We start from the raw sequence: 13,126 nt of genomic DNA, 5'->3' as shown, positions 1-13,126 counted from the left end.
TATGAGAGAGGGAAGCTTTTGCATGCACACAGGGGAAAGTACTGTTGCTGGTTTAGTGTGGCATTCTGCTCAACGCATGTTTCATCTTTTTTATGTGAGTCTTAAATAAAACCTTTTGGATTTTTCTCTTTCAGAACCGTAATGAAATAAAAAATGGAGCGATCCTTCGATTAACAACATCTCCAGTGAGTTATCTTTCTGTTCTTCTCTCCCTTCCAAGTGAAGATTTTATTAGTAAATCATTGTGAACTGATGCCTGTGTTTTTAAGCCTTGATCACACCCTATCCCACGATCCCCCTGCAAAGGAGGATGATGGTGTGGTCACAAGAGCACTGTATGTGTTCTCTTTTCTTGAGTTTTGGGGCCAGGGGTGGTTATCTCTGAGTGACATTGGGTTAGCACAACTGGGTGGTTTTTTCACTCTTACTTCGCTCCCACTGGGAACAGCTTTCACGTCCAAGACACTTCTGCGTCCCTGCTGGCATTGAAGCCTCCCTCAAGCGCTCCTTTTCTGTCCCCGAGCTCAGAGCCAAGAGAAAAGGCTGGGAGTTGAATCATGGAGAGCTCTGCTGGGCAGCTCGGGTCAGAGCTTTCCTGCTCTCTTTCCGTTAAGTGAGCAGCGGCTGTAATGTTGAGATTTTACTGGTTTTGTTTTATGTTTTTTTTTTTTCAACACCACCTCCTTGCCAGCTCCTCAAAAAGCACGGCAGAGTTGCTGGTTGCCTTGTAATGGCCTGTTTTCCTGCTGAGTTGAGCAGTACTGTTGCCACATGCTGAAAGCCACTTTTCGTCCCAGAAGATGTATGTCTGAGGCAGCAGCAATCCCATTTCCTTGCTGACAAATGTAGTGTGCCATTAAAATGGTTTACCTCTCCGTGGTGGTGTTCTAGCCATCTGCAGAGTCAAAGCATTCTTATGGCCAAACTCTGCCACCCTGGACTGCACTTCATTTCAACGGGCAAGACGAAGCTGTGGTGGTTTAACTTTTGGCTTCTGTTGAACCTGGGAAGAGTGGAGTCAGTTACTGCCTTAAAATGTGAGGACTTCTATCTAGAAGCCATGCAGAGAGATTATAGATACGTTTTTGGTTGGATCGCTTTTCAGCTAGTAGGGCCTAGGCTCAAAATAAAGAAAGGAAGAAGTGTGGGTTGTTGCCGACTTCCCAGGTTCTCCAGATATCATGTCCTTTTCCATCCTCCCCAGCCTGCTTAACCTGATGATGGCTTATATTGGACTTAGGAGGTGACTGAATTTATGCATGGGTTTGTGTATATGTGGAAATTGAGGGAGCCAGTATGGAAACATATACGTGCCTTAAGTTTTTTTAATAATTGACTGCAATATTAATCTACAGGAGAGTAGCTTCTTAACAGAAAGCACTTCTAAGCAGCAGCCAGCTGGCCAAAGACAAGAGATTTCCATTATCCCTCATCATCTTTTTCAGTGGTCGTTATATACAGGGTTTTACAGTCGAAAGAATAAACAACAGTTTAAGAGCATGGCTCTGTTGGAGTCTGCGTGACTCCACAGTCTCTTCCCGTATGTCACTAGAACAGCCTTGTACATGGGGAAACCGCTTGCTGGTGGAGTAAACCCCATTTGGTGGAACTTCCCCAGAAACAGATAGCACCAGCACCGGCTTCTCCTAACTTTGAGACTTCTCAAGAACAAATAGCCCTTTTTCAGTGGAGTGGATATCTGCTGCCCAGACTTGGCATCTCATGAAATCAAAACAACATCTGTGATTCGTCAAGAACCAATGTGGTCCAAACGCACTGCATCATTCTTTGGTGTAACCGCAGCGTGGAGTGACAGCATGAGATGACTCATGGAATCCGTCCCTGTCTCAAAACCCACAAGTTGCACCATGCAAAACTGAAGAGAGGCTGTGCTGGGACTGGTCTGTGGAAATGGCTGTCTGGCTGGCTTCATGATCACTTGTGCAATTCAAAATGTTACCTACAAACACAAAATAGACAAATTTTGGATTTATAACACTTTCTGCTAATACCTATGGGCAGGAAGGTGGGACTTTGCATAAGACCAGTGCTGTTCAACATCTTTGTTGGAGACATGGACAGTGGGATTGAGTTGCACCCTCAGCAAGTTTGCCAGTGACACCAAGCTGTGTGGTGCAGTCGACACGCTGGAGGGAAGGGATGCCATCCAGAGGGACCTGGACAGGCTGGAGAGGTGGGCTCGTGTGAACCTCATGAAGTTCAACAAAGCCAAGTGCAGGGTCCTGCTCCTGGGACGTGGCAATCCCAGGCACAATTACAGGTTGGGTGGAGAATGGCTGGAGAGCAGCCCTGAGGAGAAGGACTTGGGGGTGCTCGTGGATGAGAAGCTCAACATCACCTGGCAGTGCACACTGGCAGCCCAGAAAGCCATCTGCATCCTGGGCTGCATCAAGTGTGGCCAGCAGGTCGAGGGAGGTGATTCTGCCCCTCTGCTCTGCTCTGGTGAGACCCCACCTGGAGTACTGCATCCAGCTCTGGAGTCCTCAGCGCAGGAAGGACATGGACGTGTTGGAACGGGTCCAGCAGAGGGCCATGAAGATGCTCAGAGGGCTGGAGCCCCTCTGCTATGAGGACAGGCTGAGAGAGCTAGGATTGTTGAGCCTGGAGAAGGGAGTGGAGTGATAGGACAAGGAGTAACGGTTTTAAACTGAAAGGTTTAGATTAGATATTAGGAGGAAATTCTTTGCTGTGAGGGTGGTGAGACCCTGGCCCAGGTTGCCCAGAGAAGCTGTGGCTGCCCCATCCCTGGAGGGGTTCAAGGCCAGGCTGGATGGGGCTTTGAGCAGCCTGGTCTGGTGGGAGGTGTCCCTGCCCATGGCAGGGGGGTTGGAACTTGATGATCTTTAAGGTCCCTTCCAACTCTAACCATTCTGTGATTCTATGACTGTTCTGTTTTTCTGTTTCTTTGGTCATTTGCCTTAAGGTCAGTCAACCAAGACACAGGGGTCATTAGGATACTGAGGTATTACCTGTAAAATACCAAGTTACGGACCGTTCTGTCACCGTCCTGCAGTTAGGACTCGGCAATCCTGGGTGGACGACAGGTGGCCAGTCTACTTTCTAGTCTTCAGTATTGATGTTTATCCCTGAACCAGTGCTTATTTTCAAATTTTCTGATGCTTTTAAAAAGTTTTTGCTGGCTTTTTCCCAGAACCAGGGAGGTGGCTTGGAAGGAGGTTTTGAAGGACTGGATTGTTTTTTGTCAGATTAGAGAGTATTTGTATTCTTAAAATAGACATAAAATTAAGTTCTGCGTGTTCCCACCCTACAATAGTATCTTTGATTTTAAGGTACTGTCAAAGTGGTCACCATAGAGGTACCTAAAATACTTAGATTAAAGACTTCCAAGCTGTGGTTTTTAGACTGATGACCCACACAACGCTTGTCACTTGCCCTGAAAAGCTAACGGGCCATCTGTTTCCATTTTTCCTCTGATATTCTATATGAGAGCAGGAGGAGATGAGAGTTGGAGGAGATAATATGAAGAGCAGACTTCATGGTATACTTCTGCAAAATGGGGAAAGATGCTTTCCGAGCTGCTAGATCTGGGTGGGAAATGTTTTTCTCATCCTGTGAAAATATTAAGATCCTGAAAATAGTTCCCCTTTTTTATCTATCCTACGTTAAGTATAAAGCTGAAACTATCTCCCCTTTCTCCCAGGAAAAAAAAAAAAAAGAAAATCATACCAAAAATGCTTTTTGAAGAGGACGAGGAATTAGAAAAGCAGGAGAGGAAGATTGAGAGAAATTAAGAAGACCCACTTACAGATTATGCAGTGTCTGGTATACGTCCACGTAGTTCCAAAGAGTCCTGAGCTGCCTGCTTCCTGGCTGTTGTGGGCCAAAAAAAGATCTGTCCTGAACTTCACAAGCCTTTTGAGGAAACTTTTTTCCTTGAAGAGTTGAGAGGGATCATTTTGACCAGTTCTGAGGGCTGCATGAATTGAAAATGATTTTCTAGTCCTTAATTTTAATGCAGCTTATTACCGTGACAGCCAGTAGCCTGGCTATACCCATTCACAGTTACGTGCCGTGAGTCACTGAAAACTGGGTGAGAAGGATGAGATACAATCTTTGTGAGTTCTATTGTCATTAGCCTGGCATTGTGTGTTGCTCATGTACCCCAAGGAGGTACTATTAAAAATTAAAAGGAGGGAGGGGAAAAAAAGGTAGTTTTATCTAGAAGTAGTAAAACGGCACTTTTGGGTTGGCTTTTTAAAATTAGGATTTTAAATCTAACTCCCCAAATTTAATTACTTTTTCTCCTTTAATCTCAGATTTGCATTATTTTGTGTGCACGTATGGGGATCTTTTTCTGAAAAATCGCTGCTGATATTGCGAGGGCAAAGCCGCAGTTCTGCTGCGCTGCTAAATCCATTATAAATGCTTGCCCTCGGAGATTTACGACGTGTCTATTTTAAACTACTTTGAGTTAAAACTTTGCAAACCCCGGTCATTAGGCCTGGTGGGAATTTGAACTGCCTCTTTGTTTCCGTAGGTCTGTTTGCTAAGTTTGTGCCATTCTCTGAAAGGCTGTTTTTTTCTAAACAATGCTAATTTTTTCCTCTATAAACCACTCACCACACAGCCACTCTGTTTCCTAGGTAACTCGAGTACAGATTGAATTTCTCTCATATTATCTTTGTTCCTATATCATCTTTCTTACTTATTTTTAACCTCTCCTATCGTCTCTCTCAGCAATTCTTTGTGCCGTTGTGTGTTTTTTTTGCAGTTTTCCGTGACCTGTTTTCCCCCTTTTGTCCATTTGCGTTTCTGAAGGGACTCATCAAAAGTTTCTTATGCAACATTTCTTTGTATTTGAACATACGTGGCAGTGGAAATGCCAGATTGCTGTTGTCTATTTTGTGATACCCATATTCCAGGGGATGGTGGGTAGGTGTCTAAATGGGCTGTAATATCTGGACTTCAGTAAGGCCTTTGACACGGTCCCTCACAACATCCTCCTTGCCAAATTGGAGGGATACGGATTTGATGGGTGGACTGTTCAGTGGATAAGGAATTGGCTGGATGGTCGCACCCAGAGGGTGGTACTCAATGGCTTGAAGTCCAGATGGAGAGCAGTGACAAGTGGTGTCCCTCAAGGGTCCGTGCTGGGACCGGTACTGTTTAACATTTTTATCAACAGCATAGAGGGATTGAGAGCACCATCAGCAAGTTTGCAGATGACCCCAAGCTGTGTGGTGTTGTCGATACACCAGAGGGATGGGATGTCATCCAGAGGGACCTGGACAGGCTGGAGAGGTGGGCCCAGATGAACCTCATGAGGTTCAACAAGAGCAAGTACAGAGTTATGCACCTGGGCCGGAACAATCCTCAGTATAAATACAGACTGGGGGATGAGGTGTTAGAAAGCAGCCCTGAGGAAAGGTACTTGGGGGTGCTGATGGACGAGAAGCTGGACATGAGCAGGCAATGTGCTCTCGCAGCCCAGAAGGCCAATCACATCCTGGGCCGCATCAAGAGAAGTGTTGCCAGCAGATCCAGAGAGGGGATTCTGCCACTTTGCTCTGCTCTGGTGAGACCTCACCTGGAGCACTGTGTGCAGGTCTGGAGCCCTCAATATAAGAAGGACATGGACCTGATGGAGCGGGTCCAGAGGAGGGCCACTAAAATGATCAGGGGGTTGGAGCACCTCTGCTATGAGGACAGGCTGAGGGAGCTGGGGTTGTTCAGCCTGGAGAAGAGGAGGCTCCGGGGAGACCTCATAGCAGCCTTCCAGTCCCTGAGGGGGGCCTACAGGAAGGCTGGGGAGGGTCTGTTTACAAAGGCCTGCAGTGACAGGACGAGGGGCAATGGTTTTAAGTTGGAGAAGGGGAGATTTAGATTGGATATTAGGAACAAATTCTTTACTCTGAGGGTGGTGGAACACTGGAACGGGTTGCCCAGGGAGGTGGTTGAGGCCCCTTCCCTTGAGATATTCAAGGTGAAGCTCGACGAGGCCCTGGGCAACCTGGTCTAGTTGGGGGTGTCCCTGCTGACTGCGGGGGGGTCAGACTAGATGACCTTTGGAGGTCCCCTCCGGCCTGGACCAATCTATGAATCTATGAATTGCTCTTGAGCGTGAGACTGTTGCAAAAGCAGGGTTGTGTCCTGCAGTGCAGCGAGCAGGGTCCAAGCTTTGCCTGCATGCAACTCCAGGATTCCTTTGATCAGGTCCTGCAAATCCTCATTCAAATGACTGATCATTTTGAAAGGATGCTAAAGTGCGGGGAAAATGAAGCTGAAGGAACAGCCCTTTTTATTTATTTACTTATCTGTTTTATTTAATAATTTTCAAACAGAAATGATTATTTGAGCAGTCACTGTTTATTTGGAAGTAGCTTCTTGAGCACTTAAGAAATAAGGCTTGCTCATGAGCTGTGAGCCTTAAAAGTTGAGTCAATGGGTAGCCTTTTCTAATGTAGCATTTACGGTTCCTCATCACGTGCTTTTCACAGAATGCTATGGGGGTGGAAGGGACATCTGGAGATCACCCAGTCCAACCCCCTGCCAGAGCAGGTCCACTCAGAGCTGGTTGCATTGGAACTTATCCAGGCAGGGTTTGAATGTCTCCAGAGATGGAGACTCCACCGCCTCTCTGGGCAGCCTCTTCCAGGGCTCTGCCACCCTCAAAGTGAAGAAGTTCCTCCTCATGTTTAGATGGAACTTCTTATGTTCCAGTTTGTGCCTGTTCCCTCTTGTCCTGTCCCTGGGCACCACTGGAAAAAGACTGGCAGATGTGGATGATTTTGTAGATGTTTTTCTTTGGTCCCCTGGTTGGAGATTGGTTGAGTTCTCAAACCTTTGTTTGTAGGCAGCTGTATTAGCATTTCTAGCATGAGCAATTATGTAAATAGGTGTGTTCATTAATAGTCATCATAGTGTTTTCCCTGAATGCTTTCACAGCTTTGAGCAACATGGGTTTTTTTGTTTATGCAATCTACACAGACAAGGAAGCCAAGAGGTTTTTTTATCCTATTTCTACTTAGGCATCCAAATCCTCTGTCTTTGAGTAAAAGTTTGGGGATCTGGTCCGTAATCTTTGATCTACAATTGCTTTAATACGTGCTCAACTGACTTGGTGTTCTTGAAGTTCATCAAAGGCATATTTGCAGGTCCAGCCTATGATTGCAATGGTGTTTATCGTGTAGCGGTGAATTAGTTATTATTGAACTCTGTACTAGGAGCACTGAGCATGGAAGTCAATGAGCCACTTTTATTTTGGCTTGCTCATCGTACAAGAGGAAGATTCGGGAAGTGGAGTTGGTTGTTATTTTTTTATAGGTATATAAATGTTTAATCTCGTGTTTTCAGGTTTCCAAAGGCGTATTCTGAATAGTAAGCAAAAAGGTTTGTTTCAAATGCAGCAGGAGGGAAAATTGCTTCTCAAACATTCATAAGTGGTCACTGATTGCATAAACTTATTTCAGGCATATTTACATAATACATTTGGCTGTGCATCTGAAATGCTTTTATCGTTGGTTTAGTACACGGCTCTAGGCATGACCGTCTCCCTCTCCGTCTTCTTCTGCCTCCTGAATTGTGGATAGTGAGAGTGTAGGACTCTGTGTATTATGTCTGTACAGGGCTTTGGATGTAGAATCTGTGCTTCAGTTGTTAATGTAAAAATGTTAATAGTTAATGTCTTTCCTAATTAAAATGTAATCTCATTGCTTACCTGGCATCAGAGGCTACTCAGCCTTACTGGGTCTGTTGAATCTGCTTTGCATATAATGAATCTTATGCAACGTCTCCGCTTCTCCGTTGCTTTCTGACGTAGATGCAGTTGTAGGTGAAGAAGAGACAGTAACAAGCCAGGAAAAACCAGCAGTTTCAGCACTGAGTGATTCCAATTAAACCACATAAACTCACCTGTATGGTTAGTACACATTATTTGGTAGTTACTGATGGTCTGTATGCCCTTTTTTTTCTAGCAGAAAGTTGAATAATGGGACTAATTTATCCACAGGGAACACCGAAATACTCGTGTTTTATTTTCATTTACTGTTTGTAAAGGATAAAGGAGAAAACGAATTACATAATGGCAAAACAGCATATTAAATCAATGGTTCAAATTTCTTCCCTAGCACATTAATGTTTGGTATCTGTGTCCTTCCTGCCCTGGCTCACTGCATTTTGTATTCTGTACAGAAACCCTGGGTAATAAGTTGCTTTCAAAGTTTGCTCAAAGTATTTGATGGCAAAGAAATGATGATAATTTGATCAGTAGAATCCCTTGGTAGGATGATCTTGGGATTCCTGACCTCCAAATGGCTATTTGAGTCTCTAAGCAAGTCACATCTTGGATTTAGGTCATTAGTTTTCTTTTTAAGCTGACAATCTCGTCAAGCGGCTCCTTTTAAGCGCTGCTACTCCCTAAGGGCAACCTTTCTGGCTGTCCTTGGAGCAAGTCACTTAAGACTAGACAGGCAGCTTATGCTTCCTGACAGCCTTTTGAAATGCTGGGACTTCCAGCAGCACACGTTTTACAAGCTTCCTGTCTTCCTTCCGTTCTAAACAGGAGAGCAGTTAATTCTGTCTTTCATTTAGTTGAACGGCCGTGTTTCTGTTAATTCCCTCGTAACGGCTCTCAGTTGGGCAGATTTTATATATTTATTTATTGTTACCTGAGTGATATTTCGATAAGAGCAGAGACGTGGCAGTAAGCTCTGCTGTTGCTTTAATTAGCTGTGCTCTCTGTCCATCCACCGGTGGATTGTAAATCATTAAAGTAGCTCCCTGGTAAGCACTCGGAGCGTATTTCATCTGGGTTTCATTTTTTAATGCAGTCATGAGCGAGCCGTACGTTCCATAAGCATGTATGAGTGCTATGGCAACAAGAACTGGGAGGCTTGTGAGAACTGCCTGGTATTCACTGAATTCACCCCTTGTGAGGGCAACAGCCAACAGTAGGTTTGGCCACGTTTTCAGTGAGACACCTACTCGTGCTCTTGCTGAGACAAATACTCGTTTGCCCCTTTAATCCAGAGCCGCTGTGCCTTTATCAATTCTGTTCCGATAGGAGGAGGAGCGAGGTTTAATGGGTGCAGTGTCTTGCAAAACCTGTTTAATGTAAGAAAAGTACAGCTGCGTAGAAACTTCACTGATGGGACATTAGCATAGTCAGATAAAGCCTGTGATGTTGCTAAGCTCTCTTTTACATGCTTAAAACAGGGCTTGAACCACTTTTGTATCAGAGAGACGTTGCTTTATGGATTTTGGTGTTCTATAGCGGGGACCAAGCTGTCTCTGATCTAAGATTATATTTTGGTTTGAGCGTGTTGAATTTCAAAGCTCTCTCTGATTTCAGAGGAAATGGGATTAACGTTATCTCTGTCGATAGGTTGGTCCCGCTTGTGCTGCTGTTGGGCGGCCTGGATGAGCTGTTCACACACGTCCCTGTACTGCTGCTCGCCATTCCGGGGAGAGGTAGGGTTAGCTCTTCCCATGCTTGGTCTTGATTCATCCTGGGATGGCAGCAGCAGTTCTTGCATAAACAGCCCCAGCTGTTCATAGAATCATAGAATTCCAGGTCTACAAAGATGATGAGGGGCCTGGAGCATCTCTCTTAGGAGGAAAGGCTGAGGACTTGGGTCTTTTTAGTCTGGAGAAGAGAAGACTGAGGGGGGATCTGATCAACGCCTATAAATACTTAAAGGGTGGGTGTCAGGAGGATGGGGCCAGTCTTTTTTCAGTGGTGCCCAGGGACAGGACAGGAGGGAATGGGCACAAACTGGAACATAAGAAGTTCCATCTAAACATGAGGAGGAACTTCTTTGCTGTGAGGGTGGCAGAGCCCTGGAAGAGGCTGCCCAGAGAGGTGGTGGAGTCTCCTTCTCTGGAGACATTCAAACCCGCCTGGACACGTTCCTGTGCAACCTGCTCTGGGTGGACCTGCTTTGGCAGGGGGGGTTGGACTAGATGATTTCCAGAGGTCCCTTCCAACGCCATAGCATTGTGTGATTCTGTGATATTCTTTTTCTTTTCAATGCTGTCTTAACTGAAGATGTTAACTGCAATCATTACTAACTAGAAGATATTTCCTCCCTGCATGCACTCCTCACCACAGCTGGTCAAAAGCTGATTGGAGACCATGCATTAATTTTTCTTTATAAAAATGGGAAGTAACAAACCTTGCTGATCTTGGAGGATATTGGGACATTTAATTTATTAATGTTGTGAGGCAATCAAAGTTAATGTAGATAGGAAGCTCTACCTGTAACAACACAATGGTGATTTTTGCTGTGTTCCCTGTTTAAATGTTGACTTACACTAAAAATGGCTTCTGTCTCAGAATCTTGCTCTGCAGAGATGACCACCTCTGTGAAGAGTATATTCTTTACTTGAAATGAGAAGGAATTGTCTATTGGCACAGACTTTTCGTCTATTTTTCTTTTCTGACTGAGAAAGAATAAGCATAATCTCAGAGAAAATAAGTCTCAGCAGAATTCACCGTTAATTTGATTTCCTAGTGACACACAGCTTCTCATTCACCTTTCATTCGGTGCATGTCAGAAGTGAGTTTTAGGAAATTGAATTTTGCAAGTGTCTGTATATAGTGGGGAGGATTATTTTTCGGAGCAAAGTGTTGACTAACTGGCTATTAACTGAAGCTTTTGGGTATTGTGTTCAGGTAAGTGAAAGCATCAAAGTGAAAACGTGAGATGTATTTTAAATGTATTTGTACAGCTAAAGAGAGAGAGGATTTAGTATGCATTATTTAAATATCCCTTTAGCTTTTTATCATCAGTGTTCATTGCAGATTTCGCTGTCTCATCCTGTATTTGAAGCATTAACGGGCAGAATAACCTAATACATGTGGATATTGAACTGGCATAAAGATGTACGAGTGATAATATCACAGTATTATGTGGGAAGTAATTATTCCTATGCTCCTTGTAAAGAAAGTATGTGAGTTTTTGAATTGATTATGAAGAAGAGGGGGAGGAAGGAGCAGAGGACCTGAAGCTGGTCTGTGCTGATACAACCTGCTGAGGCCAATATATGGTCTTCGTTGTTAAAGGTCATGAGAAGTGTGTGAACGGAGTAAGCTTTGACAGGAAAAAAAGTACTGACATGGTTATACTGAGATGGTCTGATTCCATTTGTATCCTTTTCTTCTCCCTTCCCTTCCCTTCCCTTCCCTTCCCTTCCCTTCCCTTCCCTTCCCTTCCCTTCCCTTCCCTTCCCTTCCCTTCCCTTCCCTTCCCTTCCCTTCCCTTCCCTTCCCTTCCCTTCCCTTCCCTTCCCTTCCCTTCCCTTCCCTTCCCTTCCCTTCCCTTCCCTTCCCTTCCCTTCCCTTCCCTTCCCTTCCCTTCCCTTCCCTTCCCTTCCCTTCCCTTCCCTTCCCTTCCCTTCCCTTCCCTTCCCTTCCCTTCCCTTCCCTTCCCTTCCCTTCCCTTCCCTTCCCTTCCCTTCCCTTCCCTTCCCTTCCCTTCCCTTCCCTTCCCTTCCCTTCCCTTCCCTTCCCTTCCCTTCCCTTCCCTTCCCTTCCCTTCCCTTCCCTTCCCTTCCCTTCCCTTCCCTTCCCTTCCCTTCCCTTCCCTTCCCTTCCCTTCCCTTCCCTTCCCTTCCCTTCCCTTCCCTTCCCTTCCCTTCCCTTCCCTTCCCTTCCCTTCCCTTCCCTTCCCTTCCCTTCCCTTCCCTTCCCTTCCCTTCCCTTCCCTTCCCTTCCCTTCCCTTCCCTTCCCTTCCCTTCCCTTCCCTTCCCTTCCCTTCCCTTCCCTTCCCTTCCCTTCCCTTCCCTTCCCTTCCCTTCCCTTCCCTTCCCTTCCCTTCCCTTCCCTTCCCTTCCCTTCCCTTCCCTTCCCTTCCCTTCCCTTCCCTTCCCTTCCCTTCCCTTCCCTTCCCTTCCCTTCCCTTCCCTTCCCTTCCCTTCCCTTCCCTTCCCTTCCCTTCCCTTCCCTTCCCTTCCCTTCCCTTCCCTTCCCTTCCCTTCCCTTCCCTTCCCTTCCCTTCCCTTCCCTTCCCTTCCCTTCCCTTCCCTTCCCTTCCCTTCCCTTCCCTTCCCTTCCCTTCCCTTCCCTTCCCTTCCCTTTTTTATTGATATGACACATAAGCTTTTAAAGCCAAAGGCTGTCTTTTGTAATGCTTACGTTTTGCTTGAGACAACGGGATATCTATTCATCTTATGATTCTGCAACAATCCAAAAAATTATAAGTCATAACGGAGTCATTATGCATAATATATGCACAATATACAGTATATGCATAATATAAAGTAATATGTTTGAGCTACTTAATTTCTGAGCATGCAAGGGTTAAGTATCGTTAATATTAAACTTGGCCATTGTTCCTGCTTGCTCTAATCTTTTATTCATTATTGCTGTTGTAACAAAGCTTTTCTGTTGTTTTGGTTTTGTTTCTCTCTTAGACCCAAAATGCACAGCAGCTCCATGAGAGGATCCAGTCTTCTAGTATGGATGCGAAGTTAGAAGCACTGAAAGACTTAGCCAACTACTCGCGAGATATTACCTTTGCCCAAGAATTTATAAACCTAGATGGCATTTCCCTCCTAACACAAATGGTTGAAAGTGGCACAGAGTAAGTATTCTGCTTAAACTCTGATGTTCCTCCCGTATAGTGGGCTTTCATCCTCATTCCCCGAGTGCCTGAAGCATTTCTTTGTACAGCTTCTAAGATTATATAAAATAGAACATCTGAAGCATTCCAGGCTGCTAGGGTAGTATTATACATTATCGATGAGAATATTTTTTTTTTAATTTCCCCTAGCACTGGGCTGGTGGGGACTGGAGGTGAGCAAAGTAGGAAGGCACAAGTAACCCCTCTGTGCCACAAAGTTTTGGGGAGACTGTGGTCCTAGTTTCTTCTCTGCCCATTGGAATTTAGATAAATCATTGATAGTATATTTAAAGGCTGATATTTAAGTGATATAATCTGAAAATTGTATTTTAAATTTCATGTTGCTGAGAATATGCGGAGCAAACCTCAGTGCGTACTTAATTTCCATTTTTATTCTTCTAATTCTGGCTGGGATTTTTCGGAGGACAGTGGCTTTTTGACATGAACTCAAAAGCTGACCTCTGAAAATAAGTTTATTCTTTACTAGAACACCTTCCTAGTTTTCACCACTGGTAAAATTCAG

General features: G+C 44.9%; 1 protein-coding gene across 1 annotated transcript in view; it reads left to right on the top strand.

Moving 5' to 3' along the window:
• The window catches only part of ELMO1 (engulfment and cell motility 1), a 372,947-nt gene that overhangs the window by 91,619 nt on the left and 268,202 nt on the right, over nucleotides 1–13,126 (top strand). Inside the window, exons 6-7 of the mRNA XM_074150416.1 lie at nucleotides 135–185; nucleotides 12,395–12,564. Of these exons, the coding sequence (XP_074006517.1) occupies nucleotides 135–185; nucleotides 12,395–12,564 (221 nt within the window). The remainder of the gene's footprint in view (nucleotides 1–134; nucleotides 186–12,394; nucleotides 12,565–13,126) is intronic.

This window comes from Numenius arquata, chromosome 7 (genome assembly GCF_964106895.1).
Source record: "Numenius arquata chromosome 7, bNumArq3.hap1.1, whole genome shotgun sequence".
NCBI lineage: Eukaryota > Metazoa > Chordata > Aves > Charadriiformes > Scolopacidae > Numenius > Numenius arquata.
The sequence above is the reverse complement of the archived record's forward strand: the minus strand, read 5'-3'. Positions and strand labels throughout refer to the sequence as shown.